Source organism: Salvelinus fontinalis, unplaced genomic scaffold (genome assembly GCF_029448725.1).
Source record: "Salvelinus fontinalis isolate EN_2023a unplaced genomic scaffold, ASM2944872v1 scaffold_0081, whole genome shotgun sequence".
Lineage (NCBI taxonomy): Eukaryota > Metazoa > Chordata > Actinopteri > Salmoniformes > Salmonidae > Salvelinus > Salvelinus fontinalis.
In genome coordinates this window covers 1-17,446 of record NW_026600290.1, presented here as the reverse complement: position 1 = coordinate 17,446, position 17,446 = coordinate 1, and the positions used below count along the sequence as shown (strand labels likewise).

Below are 17,446 nucleotides of genomic sequence, written 5' to 3'. Positions count from 1 at the left end.
CCTACCTATAGTGTTGTTAGATATCCCACCTGTTATAACACCTACCTATAGTGTTGTTAGATATCCTACATGTTGTAACACCTTCCTATAGTGTTGTTAGATATCCTACATGTTGTAACACCTTCCTATAGTGTTGTTAGATATCCCACCTGTTATAACACCCACCTATAGTGTTGTTAGGTATCCCACCTGTTATAACACCTACCTATAGTGTTGTTAGGTATCCTACCTGTTATAACACCTACCTATAGTGTTAGATATCCCACCTGTTATAACACCTACCTATAGTGTTGTTAGATATCCTACCTGTTATAACACCTACCTATAGTGTTAGATATCCCACCTGTTATAACACCTACCTATAGTGTTGTTAGATATCCTACCTGTTATAACACCTACCTATAGTGTTAGATATCCCACCTGTTATAACACCTACCTATAGTGTTGTTAGATATCCTACATGTTATAACACCTACCTATAGTGTTGTTAGATATCCCACCTGTTATAACACCTACCTATAGTGTTGTTAGGTATCCCACCTGTTATAACACCTACCTATAGTGTTAGATATCCTACCTGTTATAACACCTACCTATAGTGTTGTTAGATATCCCACCTGTTATAACACCTACCTATAGTGTTAGATATCCCACCTGTTAAAACACCTATCTATAGTGTTGTTAGATATCCCACCTGTTATAACACCTACCTATAGTGTTGTTAGATATCCTACCTGTTATAACACCTACCTATAGTGTTGTTAGATATCCCACCTGTTATAACACCTACCTATAGTGTTGTTAGATATCCTACCTGTTATAACACCTACCTATAGTGTTGTTAGATATCCTACCTGTTATAACACCTACCTATAGTGTTAGATATCCCACCTGTTATAACACATACCTATAGTGTTGTTAGGTATCCCACCTGTTATAACACCTACCTATAGTGTTAGATATCCTACCTGTTATAACACCTACCTATAGTGTTAGATATCCCACCTGTTATAACACCTACCTATAGTGTTGTTAGATATCCCACCTGTTATAACACCTACCTATAGTGTTGTTAGATATCCCACCTGTTATAACACCTACCTATAGTGTTAGATATCCTACCTGTTATAACACCTACCTATAGTGTTGTTAGATATCCCACCTGTTATAACACCTACCTATAGTGTTAGATATCCCACCTGTTATAACACCTACCTATAGTGTTAGATATCCCACCTGTTATAACACCTACCTATAGTGTTGTTAGATATCCCACCTGTTATAACACCTACCTATAGTGTTAGATATCCCACCTGTTATAACACCTACCTATAGTGTTGTTAGATATCCCACCTGTTATAACACCTACCTATAGTGTTAGATATCCCACCTGTTATAACACCTACCTATAGTGTTGTTAGATATCCCACCTGTTATAACACCTACCTATAGTGTTAGATATCCCACCTGTTATAACACCTACCTATAGTGTTGTTAGATATCCCACCTGTTATAACACCTACCTATAGTGTTAGATATCCCACCTGTTATAACACCTACCTATAGTGTTGTTAGATATCCCACCTGTTATAACACCTATCTATAGTGTTGATAGGTATCCTACCTGTTAAAACACCTATCTATAGTGTTGATAGGTATCCTACCTGTTATAACACCTACCTATAGTGTTGTTAGATATCCTACCTGTTAAAACACCTATCTATAGTGTTGTTAGATATCCTACCTGTTATAACACCTACCTATAGTGTTGTTAGATATCCTACCTGTTAAAACACCTATCTATAGTGTTGTTAGATATCCTACCTGTTATAACACCTACCTATAGTGTTGTTAGATATCCCACCTGTTATAACACCTATCTATAGTGTTGATAGGTATCCTACCTGTTAAAACACCTATCTATAGTGTTGATAGGTATCCTACCTGTTATAACACCTACCTATAGTGTTGTTAGATATCCTACCTGTTAAAACACCTACCTATAGTGTTGTTAGATATCCTACCTGTTAAAACACCTATCTATAGTGTTGTTAGATATCCTACCTGTTATAACACCTACCTATAGTGTTAGATATCCTACCTGTTATAACACCTACCTATAGTGTTAGATATCCTACCTGTTATAACACCTACCTATAGTGTTGTTAGATATCCCACCTGTTATAACACCTATCTATAGTGTTGATAGGTATCCTACCTGTTATAACACCTACCTATAGTGTTGTTAGATATCCTACATGTTGTAACACCTTCCTATAGTGTTGTTAGATATCCCACCTGTTATAACACCTACCTATAGTGTTGTTAGATATCCTACCTGTTATAACACCTACCTATAGTGTTAGATATCCCACCTGTTATAACACCTATCTATAGTGTTAGATATCCTACCTGTTATAACACCTACCTATAGTGTTGTTAGGTATCCCACCTGTTATAACACCTACCTATAGTGTTAGATATCCTACCTGTTATAACACCTACCTATAGTGTTGTTAGGTATCCCACCTGTTATAACACCTACCTATAGTGTTAGATATCCTACCTGTTATAACACCTACCTATAGTGTTGTTAGATATCCTACCTGTTATAACACCTACCTATAGTGTTAGATATCCTACCTGTTATAACACCTACCTATAGTGTTGTTAGATATCCTACCTGTTATAACACCTACCTATAGTGCTGTTAGATATCCCACCTGTTGGATCATATCCCACATATTTAGATACTTAAAAGGCATATCATGTTATGCCATTTTCCCTTATATTTCTAAGTTGAGTGAGATTCTATCTAAAATACCTTAAAAGCACGGCAAGCGGTTCCGCAATGCCAAGCCTAGGACCAAAAGGCTCCTTAACAGCTTCTACCCCCAAGCCATAAGACTGCTGAACAACTAATCACGTTGCCACCGGACTATTCCATTGACACCCCCCACCCCCTCACACTGACGCTGTACCGGTACCTCCTGTATATAGCCTCGTTATTGTTACTTTATGTTACTTTTGATTATTTTTTACTTTAGTTTATTTGGTAAATATTCTCTTAACTCTTCTGGAACTGCACTGTTGGTTAAAGGCTTGTAAGTAAGCATTTCACGGTAAGGTCTACTACACCTGTTGTATTCGGCATTTCACGGTAAGGTCTACACCTGTTGTATTCGGCATTTCACGGTAAGGTCTACACTTGTTGTATTCAGCATTTCACGGTAAGGTCTACACCTGTTGTATTCAGCATTTCACGGTAAGGTCTACACTTGTTGTATTCAGCATTTCACGGTAAGGTCTACACCTGTTGTATTCAGCATTTCACGGTAAGGTCTACACCTGTTGTATTCAGCATTTCACGGTAAGGTCTACACCTGTTGTATTCGGGCTTTTCACGGTAAGGTCTACACCTGTTGTATTCAGCATTTCACGGTAAGGTCTACACCTGTTGTATTCAGCATTTCACGGTAAGGTCTACACCTGTTGTATTCAGCATTTCACGGTAAGGTCTACACTTGTTGTATTCAGCATTTCACGGTAAGGTCTACACCTGTTGTATTCGGCATTTCACGGTAAGGTCTACACCTGTTGTATTCAGCATTTCACGGTAAGGTTACCTGATGTATTGGGTTACCTGTTGTATTCAGCATTTCACGGTAAGGTCTACACTTGTTGTATTCGGCATTTCACGGTAAGGTCTACACTTGTTGTATTCGGCATTTCACGGTAAGGCCTACACCTGTTGTATTCGGCATTTCACGGTAAGGTCTACACTTGTTGTATTCAGCATTTCACGGTAAGGTCTACACTTGTTGTATTCAGCATTTCACGGTAAGGTCTACACTTGTTGTATTCAGCATTTCACGGTAAGGTCTACACTTGTTGTATTCGCCATTTCACGGTAAGGTCTACACTTGTTGTATTCGGCATTTCACGGTAAGGTCTACACCTGTTGTATTCGGCATTTCACGGTAAGGTCTACACCTGTTGTATTCAGCATTTCACGGTAAGGTCTACACTTGTTGTATTCAGCATTTCACGGTAAGGTCTACACCTGTTGTATTCAGCATTTCACGGTAAGGTCTACACCTGTTGTATTCAGCATTTCACGGTAAGGTCTACACCTGTTGTATTCGGGCTTTTCACGGTAAGGTCTACACCTGTTGTATTCGGCATTTCACGGTAAGGTCTACACTTGTTGTATTCAGCATTTCACGGTAAGGTCTACACTTGTTGTATTCAGCATTTCACGGTAAGGTCTACACTTGTTGTATTCAGCATTTCACGGTAAGGTCTACACTTGTTGTATTCGCCATTTCACGGTAAGGTCTACACTTGTTGTATTCGGCATTTCACGGTAAGGTCTACACCTGTTGTATTCGGCATTTCACGGTAAGGTCTACACTTGTTGTATTCAGCATTTCACGGTATGGTCTACACCTGTTGTATTCAGCATTTCACGGTAAGGTCTACACTTGTTGTATTCAGCATTTCACGGTAAGGTCTACACTTGTTGTATTCAGCATTTCACGGTAAGGTCTACACTTTTTGTATTCAGCATTTCACGGTAAGGTCTACACTTGTTGTATTCAGCATTTCACGGTAAAGTCTACACTTGTTGTATTCAGCGCATCTGATAAATACAGTTTAATTTGATTTGAACCACACTTATCCATGTCTTAAAACACTGATATTTCCTGTAAAGACCTGATAGACATCAGTACAGTCTGGTGATGTATTGGGTTACTGAATCTCTGATAGAGACCAGTGCAGTCTGATGATGTATTGGGTTACTGAATCTCTGATAGAGACCAGTACAGTCTGGTGATGTATTGGGTTACTGAATCTCTGATAGAGACCAGTACAGTTTGGTGATGTATTGGGTTACTGAATCTCTGATAGAGACCAGTACAGTCTGGTGATGTATTGGGTTACTGAATCACTGATAGAGACCAGTACAGTTTGGTGATTTATTGGGTTACTGAATCTCTGATAGAGACCAGTACAGTCTGGTGATGTATTGGGTTACTGAATCACTGATAGAGACCAGTACAGTTTGGTGATTTATTGGGTTACTGAATCTCTGATAGAGATCAGTACAGTCTGGTGATGTAATGCAACGCTCATTAGCGAAACATGCTCATTTCTGAAACCCTCTTTTCTTCACCATGAAGCACCATCTTTAGGAAATGTTAGTCTAAATAAAATGGATACTTAAGTGTGTCTTAATTTGATGGTGCATTTAGTTTTTTATCCAAATATGTGTACTTAAAGATAACGTAATTATTATAAAATAACATGTTTTTTATAAAATAATATATTTATTATGAAATAACATAGTTATTATGAAATAGATATGTACAGATCTGAATCTTGGTGATCCAAGAGCAATTATGGTGGAAAATATTTTTGTTGTTGTTGAATTCACGCAAACTCACATTCAAAGTCAACCGCAGCATCAGCAAAGAGACCTGCTTTGACTCTGTAATCAGTCTGACAGCCAAGATCATGGACCGTACCAAATGGAAAGGGTGACTGTCATCAGTTAGACAGCCAAGATCATGGACCGTACCAAATGGAAAGGATGACTCTGTCATCAGTTAGACAGCCAAGATCATGGACCGTACCAAATGGAAAGGATGACTCTGTCATCAGTTAGACAGCCAAGATCATGGACCGTACCAAATGGAAAGGATGACTCTGTCATCAGTTAGACAGCCAAGATCATGGACCGTACCAAATGGAAAGGATGACTCTGTCATCAGTTAGACAGCCAAGATCATGGACCGTACCAAATGGAAAGGATGACTCTGTCATCAGTTAGACAGCCAAGATCATGGACCGTACCAAATGGAAAGGATGACTCTGTCATCAGTTAGACAGCCAAGATCATGGACCGTACCAAATGGAAAGGGTGACTGTCGTCAGTTAGACAGCCAAGATCATGGACCGTACCAAATGTAAAGGGTGACTGTCGTCAGTTAGACAGCCAAGATCATGGACCGTACCAAATGGAAAGGGTGACTGTCGTCAGTTAGACAGCCAAGATCATGGACCGTACCAAATGTAAAGGGTGACTGTCGTCAGTTAGACAGCCAAGATCATGGACCGTACCAAATGGAAAGGGTGCCTGTCATCAGTTAGACAGCCAAGATCATGGACCGTACCAAATGGAAAGGGTGCCTGTCATCAGTTAGACAGCAGAGATCATGGACCGTACCAAATGGAAAGGGTGACTCTGTCATCAGTCAGACAGCCAAGATCATGGACCGTATCAAATGGAAAGGGTGACTGTCATCAGTCAGACAGCCAAGATCATGGACCGTATGAAATGGAAAGGGTGACTCTGTCGTCAGTTAGACAGCCAAGATCATGGACCATACCAAATGGAAAGGGTGACTCTGTCATCAGTTAGACAGCCAAGATCATGGACCGTACCAAATGGAAAGGGTGATTGTCATCAGTTAGACAGCCAAGATCATGGACCGTACCAAATGGAAAGGGTGACTGTCGTCAGTTAGACAGCCAAGATCATGGACCGTACCAAATGGAAAGGGTGCCTGTCATCAGTTAGACAGCCAAGATCATGGACCGTACCAAATGTAAAGGGTGCCTGTCATCAGTTAGACAGCCAAGATCATGGACCGTACCAAATGGAAAGGGTGACTCTGTCATCAGTCAGACAGCCAAGATCATGGACCGTATCAAATGGAAAGGGTGACTGTCATCAGTCAGACAGCCAAGATCATTGACCGTACCAAATGTAAAGGGTGACTGAACGTAGAAACCTTTTGGGTCGGCTAAAACCATGATTAGATCAAACAGTAAAGCGCATTATCCTCATGATTCCTGCAGTGAACGTGTGTGCGCTCTGCCCCTGTTTCACTGGGGCCTGCTGCTGTAATGAGCGAGCCACTCTCCTCTTGCCCCTGTTTCACTGGGGCCTGCTGCTGTAATGAGCCACTCTCCTCTTGCCCCTGTTTCACTGGGGCCTGCTGCTGTACTGATCGAGCCACTCTCCTCTTGCCCCTGTTTCACTGGGGCCTGCTGCTGTAATGAGCGAGCCACTCTCCTCTTGCCCCTGTTTCACTGGGGCCTGCTGCTGTAATGAGCCACTCTCCTCTTGCCCCTGTTTCACTGGGGCCTGCTGCTGTAATGATCGAGCCACTCTCCTCTTGCCCCTGTTTCACTGGGGCCTGCTGCTGTAATGAGCCACTCTCCTCTTGCCCCTGTTTCACTGGGGCCTGCTGCTGTAATGAGCTACTCTCCTCTTGCCCCTGTTTCACTGGGGCCTGCTGCTGTAATGAGCGAGCCACTCTCCTCTTGCCCCTGTTTCACTGGGGCCTGCTGCTGTAATGAGCGAGCCACTCTCCTCTTGCCCCTGTTTCACTGGGGCCTGCTGCTGTAATGAGCGAGCCACTCTCCTCTTGCCCCTGTTTCACTGGGGCCTGCTGCTGTAATGAGCGAGCCACGCTCCTCGTTTCATCAGCTCCAACTATTATAACTATAGGTCTCCAACTATTATAACTATAGGTCTCCAACTATTATAACTATAGGTCTCCAACTATTATAACTATAGGTCTCCAACTATTATAACTATAGGTCTCCATCTATTATAACAATAGGTCTCCAACTATTATAACTATAGGTCTCCAACTATTATAACTATAGGTCTCCTGAATCAGAGGTCTTCACAGCTCCAACTATTATAACTGTAGGTCTCCAACTATTATAACTATAGGTCTCCATCTATTATAACTATAGGTCTCCAACTATTATAACTATAGGTCTCCAACTATTATAACTATAGGTCTCCAACTATTATCACTATAGGTCTCCAACTATTATAACTATAGGTCTCCATCTATTATAACTATAGGTCTCCAACTATTATAACTATAGGTCTCCAACTATTATAACTATAGGTCTCCAACTATTATAACTATAGGTCTCCAACTATTATAACTATAGGTCTCCAACTATTATAACTATAGGTCTCCATCTATTATAACTATAGGTCTCCAACTATTATAACTATAGGTCTCCAACTATTATAACTATAGGTCTCCAACTATTATAACTATAGGTCTCCAACTATTATAACTATAGGTCTCCATCTATTATAACTATAGGTCTCCAACTATTATAACTATAGGTCTCCATCTATTATAACTATAGGTCTCCATATATTATAACTATAGGTCTCCAACTATTATAACTATAGGTCTCCAACTATTATAACTATAGGTCTCCAACTATTATAACTATAGGTCTCCAACTATTATAACTATAGGTCTCCATCTATTATAACTATAGGTCTCCAACTATTATAACTATAGGTCTCCATCTATTATAACTGTAGGTCTCCATCTATTATAACTATAGGTCTTCTGAATCAGAGGTCTTCACAGCTCCAACTATTATAACTATAGGTCTCCAACTATTATAACTATAGGTCTCCAACTATTATAACTATAGGTCTCCATCTATTATAACTATAGGTCTCCAACTATTATAACTATAGGTCTCCAACTATTATAACTATAGGTCTCCAACTATTATAACTATAGGTATCTAACTATTATAACTATAGGTCTCCAACTATTATAACTATAGGTCTCCATCTATTATAACTATAGGTCTCCTGAATCAGAGGTCTTCACAGCTCCAACTATTATAACTATAGGTCTCCATCTATTATAACTATAGGTCTCCATCTATTATAACTATAGGTCTCCAACTATTATAACTATAGGTCTCCAACTATTATAACTATAGGTCTCCAACTATTATAACTATAGGTATCTAACTATTATAACTATAGGTCTCCAACTATTATAACTATAGGTCTCCAACTATTATAACTATAGGTCTCCATCTATTATAACTATAGGTCTCCAACTATTATAACTATAGGTCTCCAACTATTATAACTATAGGTCTCCAACTATTATAACTATAGGTCTCCAACTATTATAACTATAGGTCTCCAACTATTATAACTATAGGTCTCCAACTATTATAACTATAGGTCTCCAACTATTATAACTATAGGTCTCCATCTATTATAACTATAGGTCTCCATCTATTATAACTATAGGTCTCCATCTATTATAACTATAGGTCTCCAACTATTATAACTATAGGTCTCCAACTATTATAACTATAGGTCTCCATCTATTATAACTATAGGTCTCCAACTATTATAACTATAGGTCTCCATCTATTATAACTATAGGTCTCCATCTATTATAACTATAGGTCTTCTGAATCAGAGGTCTTCACAGCTCCAACTATTATAACTATAGGTCTCCAACTATTATAACTATAGGTCTCCATCTATTATAACTATAGGTCTCCATCTATTATAACTATAGGTCTCCATCTATTATAACTATAGGTCTCCATCTATTATAACTATAGGTCTCCAACTATTATAACTATAGGTTTCCATCTATTATAACTATAGGTCTCCATCTATTATAACTATAGGTCTCCAACTATTATAACTATAGGTCTCCAACTATTATCACTATAGGTCTCCAACTATTATCACTATAGGTCTCCAACTATTATAACTATAGGTCTCCATCTATTATAACTATAGGTCTCCAACTATTATAACTATAGGTCTCCAACTATTATAACTATAGGTCTCCAACTATTATAACTATAGGTCTCCAACTATTATAACTATAGGTCTCCATCTATTATAACTATAGGTCTCCAACTATTATAACTATAGGTCTCCAACTATTATAACTATAGGTCTCCAACTATTATAACTATAGGTCTCCATCTATTATAACTATAGGTCTCCAACTATTATAACTGTAGGTCTCCTGAATCAGAGGTCTTCACAGCTCCAACTATTATAACTATAGGTCTCCAACTATTATAACTATAGGTCTCCATCTATTATAACTATAGGTCTCCAACTATTATAACTATAGGTCTACAACTATTATAACTATAGGTCTCCAACTATTATAACTATAGGTCTCCAACTATTATAACTATAGGTCTCCAACTATTATAACTATAGGTCTCAAACTATTATAACTATAGGTCTCCATCTATTATAACTATAGGTATCCATCTATTATAACTATAGGTCTCCATCTATTATAACTATAGGTCTCCAACTATTATAACTATAGGTCTCCAACTATTATAACTATAGGTATCCAACTATTATAACTATAGGTCTCCAACTATTATAACTATAGGTCTCCAACTATTATAACTATAGGTCTCCTGAATCAGAGGTCTTCACAGCTCCAACTATTATAACTATAGGTCTCCAACTATTATAACTATAGGTCTCCAACTATTATAACTATAGGTCTCCAACTATTATAACTATAGGTCTCTAACTATTATAACTATAGGTCTCCATCTATTATAACTATAGGTCTCCAACTATTATAACTATAGGTCTCCAACTATTATAACTATAGGTCTCCAACTATTATAACTGTAGGTCTCCAACTATTATAACTGTAGGTCTCCAACTATTATAACTATAGGTCTCCAACTATTATAACTATAGGTCTCCAACTATTATAACTATAGGTCTCCAACTATTATAACTATAGGTCTCCAACTATTATAACTATAGGTCTCCAACTATTATAACTATAGGTCTCCATCTATTATAACTTTAGGTCTCCAACTATTATAACTATAGGTCTCCAACTATTATAACTATAGGTCTCCAACTATTATAACTATAGGTCTCCAACTATTATAACTATAGGTCTCCATCTATTATAACTATAGGTCTCCAAATATTATAACTATAGGTCTCCAACTATTATAACTATAGGTCTCCAACTATTATAACTATAGGTCTCCAACTATTATAACTATAGGTCTCCAACTATTATAACTATAGGTCTCCAACTATTATAACTATAGGTCTCCATCTATCATAACTATAGGTCTCCAACTATTATAACTATAGGTCTCCAACTATTATAACTATAGGTCTCCAACTATTATAACTATAGGTCTCCAACTATTATAACTATAGGTCTCCAACTATTATAACTATAGGTCTCCAACTATTATAACTATAGGTATCTAACTATTATAACTATAGGTCTCCATCTATTATAACTATAGGTCTCCAACTATTATAACTATAGGTCTCCTGAATCAGAGGTCTTCACAGCTCCAACTATTATAACTATAGGTCTCCAACTATTATAACTATAGGTCTCCAACTATTATAACTATAGGTCTCCTGAATCAGAGGTCTTCACAGCTCCAACTATTATAACTATAGGTCTCCAACTATTATAACTATAGGTCTCCAACTATTATAACTATAGGTCTCCAACTATTATAACTATAGGTCTCCATCTATTATAACTATAGGTCTCCAACTATTATAACTATAGGTCTCCATCTATTATAACTATAGGTCTCCAACTATTATAACTATAGGTCTCCAACTATTATAACTATAGGTCTCCAACTATTATAACTATAGGTCTCCATCTATTATAACTATAGGTCTCCCAACTATTATAACTATAGGTCTCCAACTATTATAACTATAGGTCTCCAACTATTATAACTATAGGTCTCCAACTATTATAACTATAGGTCTCCATCTATTATAACTATAGGTCTCCAACTATTATAACTATAGGTCTCCATCTATTATAACTATAGGTCTCCAACTATTATAACTATAGGTCTCCAACTATTATAACTATAGGTCTCCAACTATTATAACTATAGGTCTCCATCTATTACAACTATAGGTCTCCAACTATTATAACTATAGGTCTCCATCTATTATAACTATAGGTCTCCATCTATTATAACTATAGGTCTTCTGAATCAGAGGTCTTCACAGCTCCAACTATTCCCGAATAACCGAGACGCAATCCTGGTATTGTAAATAGTGTTTTGGGATCTAAAATGATTGTCACGGGTCTCGGGTGTAATTTTAACTGACTTGTCCGGAAGGGCCCATACAGATCCAAACGTGACTTCTGCAGCAGAGAGAGAGACATTTTATTTTTTTAAATATAATTTATGCTGCTGCTCTTGATTTTCACGAAAAGTGGAGCGTTGAACATGTAGCTTGTTGTTGGCCAATCACAAGTCATCAAAGCAGCGCTAGGCTACAGATACTCTCTGTAAAAGTTTGGAGAATCTAATCAATGGAAGATGGAATTAAAATGACGGAATTAAAAGTTAAAGAAGGACAGGCTACACCGACCAAGAGCCAACAGGCTGCTATTTAATAGTCTGAATGGAGGTGTTGTTATTTGTAACTGTAGGATCAGAAAGCGTATGCACTCCATCCTCAATTAGCATAGCTAGCTAACCTTAGCTATGTAGCTCAACTAGTTTCTCCCGTTTTTTACTCCAAGACGGGTACTACGTAATCTTATTTGATAAATAACCTAGTAATGGCAGCTATTAGTCTACTATAGCCCGAGCTTTCACAGTACGGCCCCTCCTCCGCCTGCTAGAGCGGCACCTCTCCCGCTCTTCTCGTGCTTTGTCAGCTTCAGATAATAAAGTAGATTTACGGATATGGGTGGTAGAGCCCCAGGTCCCTTTCGGACCCTTTCGGGAACAGGTCCAACTTTTCGGACCTGTGAAGACCTCTACCTCCAACCAGGATATCTGAACAACTTGGGAATTTTGTGAATGCTACTGGGTTTTTGCAACCCTAAAATAAATAAAGTTTTATCATGTGTAGATTTCATTCAGGTCTCTGTTTAACAAAATAATATGTCTTTGGCAGGAAAGAGACCAGATTCTCACTCCAGCAGGAAGAGATTCTGCGATAGCAGGAAGAGTCCTTCAGGGAAACCGGAACCAGAGACTCCCAAACCAGCAAGACGACACCTCTGTTCCCATTGTGGAAAGAGTTTTACTAAGTTACGGAACCTAAAAGAGCATGAGAGGACACACACGGGAGAAAAGCCTTTCCAATGTTCCCACTGTGGAAAGAGTTTTACCGTGTTAGTTAACATGAAAAGGCATGAGAGAATACACACAGGAGAAAAGCCTTACCAATGTTCTCAGTGTGGAAAGAGTTTTACCTTGTTAGTTAACATGAAAAGGCATGAGAGAATACACACAGGAGAAAAGCCTTACCAATGTTCTCAGTGTGGCAAGAGTTTCACCCAGTTAGGGAGCCTGAAAATACATAACAAAATACACTCTGGAAAGAAGTCTTACCACTGCTCCCAATGTGGAAAGACTTTTAAACAGTTAAAGCACCTGAAATCACATGAAAGAACACATTCAGGAGAGAAGCCTTTTCACTGTTCTCATTGTGGAAAGGCATTTTCCCAGTCAGAGGACCTGAAATCACATGAGAGAATAGAGAGGCTGTGTTCCGACTTATGTTTTTGACTGAGAATTTGTGTCTTTGTTTATGCAACTTGAAGTCATATTGTTTTTATGAACAAATAAATCATTGTTTATATGAAACCTTACTCACATAAACCAAATTGTTTAAGTGAACCCTTACTCACATAAACCAAATTGTTTAAGTGAACCCTTACTCAAAAATATAAACCAAATTGTTTATAGGAAACATCACTAACATACAGTTGAAGTTTGAAGTTTACATATACCTTCGCCAAATACATTTAAACTCAGTTTTTCACAATTCCTGACATTTAATCCTTGTAAAAATGCCCTGTATTAGGTCAGTTAGGATCACCACTTTATTTTAATAATCTGAAATGTCAGAATAATAGTAGAGAGAATGATTTATTTAAGCTATTATTTCTTTCATCACATTCCCAGTGGGTCAGAAGTTTACATACACTCAATTAGTATTTGGTAGCATTGCCTTTAAATTGTTTAACTTGGGTCAAACTTTTTGGGTAGCCTTCCACAAGCTTCCCACAAAAAGTTGGGTTAATTTTGGCCCATTCCTCCTGACAGAGCTGGTGTAACTGAGTCAGGTTTGTAGACCTCCTTGCTCACACACGCTTTTTCAGTTCTGTCCACAAATTTTCTATAGGATTGAGGTCAGGGCTTTGTGATTGCCACTCCAATACCTTGACTTTGTTGTCCTTAAGCAATTTTGCCACAACTTTGGAAGTATGCTTGGGGCCATTGTCCATTTGGAAGACACATTTGCGACCAAGCTTTAACTTCCTGACTGATGTCTTGAGATGTTGCTTCAATATATCCACATAATTTTCCTGCAGCCTGATGTCATCTATTTTGTGAAGTGCACCAGTCCCTCCTGCAGCAAAGCACCTCCACAACATGTTGCTGCCACCCCCGTGCTTCACGGTTGGGATGGTGTTCTTCGGCTTGCAAGCATCCCCCTTTTTCCTCCAAACATAATGATGGTCATTATGGCCAAACAGTTCTATTTTTGTTTCATCAGACCAGAGGACATTTCTCCTAAAAGTACGATCTTTGTCCCCATGTGCAGTTGCAAACTGTAGTCTGGCTTTTTTATGGCAGTTTTGGAACAGTAGCTTCTTCCTTGCTGAGCAGCCTTTCAGGTTATGTCGATATAGGACTTGTTTTACTGTGGATATAGGTCATTTTGTACCTGTTTCCTCCAGCATCTTCACAAGGTCCTTTGCTGTTGTTCTGGGATTGATTTGTACTTTTCACACCAAAGTACGTTCATCTCTAGGAGTCTCCTTCCTGAGGGGAATGATGGCTGCGTGATCCCATGGTGTTTATACTTGCATACTATTATTTGTACAGATAAATGTGGTACCTTCAGGCGTTTGGAAATTGCTCTCAAGGATGAACCAGACTTGTGGTCTACAATTGTTTTTCTGAGGTCTTGGCTGATTTCTTTTGATTTTCCCATGATGTCAAGCAAAGAGGCACTGAGTTTGAAGGTAGGCCTTGAAATACATCCACAGGTACATCTCCAATTGACTCGAATGATGTCAATTAGCCTATCGGAAGCTTCTAAAGCCATGACATAATTTTCTGTATTTTCCCAAGCTGTTTAAAGGCACAGTCAACTTAGCGTATGTAAACTTCTGACCCACTGGAATTGTGATACAGTGAATTATAAGTGAAATAATCTGTCTGTAAACAATTGTCGGAAAAATTACTTGTGTCATGCACAAAGTAGATGTACTAACCGACTTTCCAAAACTATAGTTTGTAAACAAGAAATTTGTGGAGTGGTTGAAAAACTAGTTTTAATGACTCCAACTTAAGTGTATGTAAACTTCCGACTTCAACTGTATCTATGGTTCCATGCTGGTCCATACTCTCAGTCAATAACACATCTCTAGGGTTCCATGCTGGTCCATACTCTCAGTCAATAACACATCTCTAGGGTTCCATGCTGGTCCATACTCACAGTCAATAACACATCTCTAGGGTTCCATGCTGGTCCATAGTCACAGTCAATAACACATCTCTAGGGTTCCATGCTGGTCCATAGTCACAGTCAATAACACATCTCTAGGGTTCCATGCTGGTCCATACTTAGTCAATAACACATCTCTAGGGTTCCATGCTGGTCCATAGTCAGTCAATAACACATCTCTAGGGTTCCATGCTGGTCCATAGTCACAGTCAATAACACATCTCTAGGGTTCCATGCTGGTCCATACTCAGTCAATAACACATCTCTAGGGTTCCATGCTGGTCCATACTCTCAGTCAATAACACATCTCTAGGGTTCCATGCTGGTCCATACTCTCAGTCAATAACACATCTCTAGGGTTCCATGCTGGTCCATACTCTCAGTCAATAACACATCTCTAGGGTTCCATGCTGGTACATACTTAGTCAATAACACATCTCTAGGGTTCCATGCTGGTCCATACTCTCAGTCAATAACACATCTCTAGGTTTCCATGCTGGTCCATTCTCAGTCAATAACATATCTCTAGGGTTCCATGCTGGTCCATAGTCACAGTCAATAACACATCTCTAGGGTTCCATGCTGGTCCATAGTCAGTCAATAACACATCTCTAGGGTTCCATGCTGGTCCATACTCAGTCAATAACACATCTCTAGGGTTCCATGCTGGTCCATACTCAGTCAATAACACATCTCTAGGGTTCCATGCTGGTCCATACTCAGTCAATAACACATCTCTAGGGTTCCATGCTGGTCCATACTCAGTCAATAACACATCTCTAGGGTTCCATGCTGGTCCATAGTCACAGTCAATAACACATCTCTAGGGTTCCATGCTGGTCCATAGTCAGTCAATAGCACATCTCTAGGGTTCCATGCTGGTCCATACTCAGTCAATAACACATCTCTAGGGTTCCATGCTGGTCCATACTCAGTCAATAACACATCTCTAGGGTTCCATGCTGGTCCATAGTCACAGTCAATAACACATCTCTAGGGTTCCATGCTGGTCCATACTCAGTCAATAACACATCTCTAGGGTTCCATGCTGGTCCATACTCAGTCAATAACACATCTCTAGGGTTCCATGCTGGTCCATACTCAGTCAATAACACATCTCTAGGGTTCCATGCTGGTCCATACTCAGTCAATAACACATCTCTAGGGTTCCATGCTGGTCTATACTCAGTCAATAACACATCTCTAGGGTTCCATGCTGGTCCATACTCAGTCAATAACACATCTCTAGGGTTCCATGCTGGTCTATACTCAGTCAATAACACATCTCTAGGGTTCCATGCTGGTCCATAGTCAGTCAATAACACATCTCTAGGGTTCCATGGTGGTCCATAGTCACAGTCAGTAACACATCTCTAGGGTTCCATTAAAGGGCTTGACCCGCCCCTTCCAGGTTGATGAGATTGACTGAGGTGTGGCAACCAGTAAGGAGCAGGGGTGGGAGGAGTGGGAGGAGTTTGTACAATCTAGTCTAAAGTCAGATTTTAAAATGTGTATTTTATTGTGATTTATGGATTTTAATTGATTGAAGTATGAACCCTTAGATATTAATTATATGATTTGGGTCAAATTTCAAATGGTCGATTTATTAGATTTAATATAATTGTTTTAGTCTAACTTTGAAACCTCTTGTATTTGTTTCATTGAGTTCATTTGTGTAACTAGTCAACAAGCTAAAGGAAAAGATACTGTGAAAGTAGCCGAAAGTCGACATGTCGGAGGAGGCACCTAACAGCACTTAGATGTACAAGGAGGGAGAATGACAATGACATGTCAGAGGAGGCACCTAACAGCACTTAGACGTACAAGGAGGGAGAATGACAATGACCTGTCAATCTCTCCCGGCTCAATGTTGAGGCGAGATTGACTGCATCACTATTGGTCTTTTGTGTGAGGTGTTGATGTGTTGAACGTACCGACTGTCTGTTTCAACCAGTTAGCACACAGTTTGAACACTCACGGGTACAACACAAGACATGCAATGGGTGTGAACACTCAGTCTTTTCACAGTCCCCACGTCCAGAACAGAGGCTAGGAAAAGCACAGTATTAAATAGAGCTCTCTGTCACCCAGGTAACT

At 39.0% G+C, this 17,446-nt stretch overlaps 1 protein-coding gene across 1 annotated transcript in view; it reads left to right on the top strand.

The window, feature by feature from the left end:
- The window catches only part of LOC129842968 (zinc finger and SCAN domain-containing protein 21-like), a 32,978-nt gene extending 19,497 nt beyond the window's left edge, over positions 1 to 13,481 (top strand). The window contains exon 2 of the mRNA XM_055911689.1: positions 12,782 to 13,481. Within this exon, the coding sequence (XP_055767664.1) occupies positions 12,782 to 13,398 (617 nt within the window). The 3' untranslated portion in view covers positions 13,399 to 13,481. The remainder of the gene's footprint in view (positions 1 to 12,781) is intronic.
- The last annotated feature ends 3,965 nt before the right edge of the window (positions 13,482 to 17,446 follow it).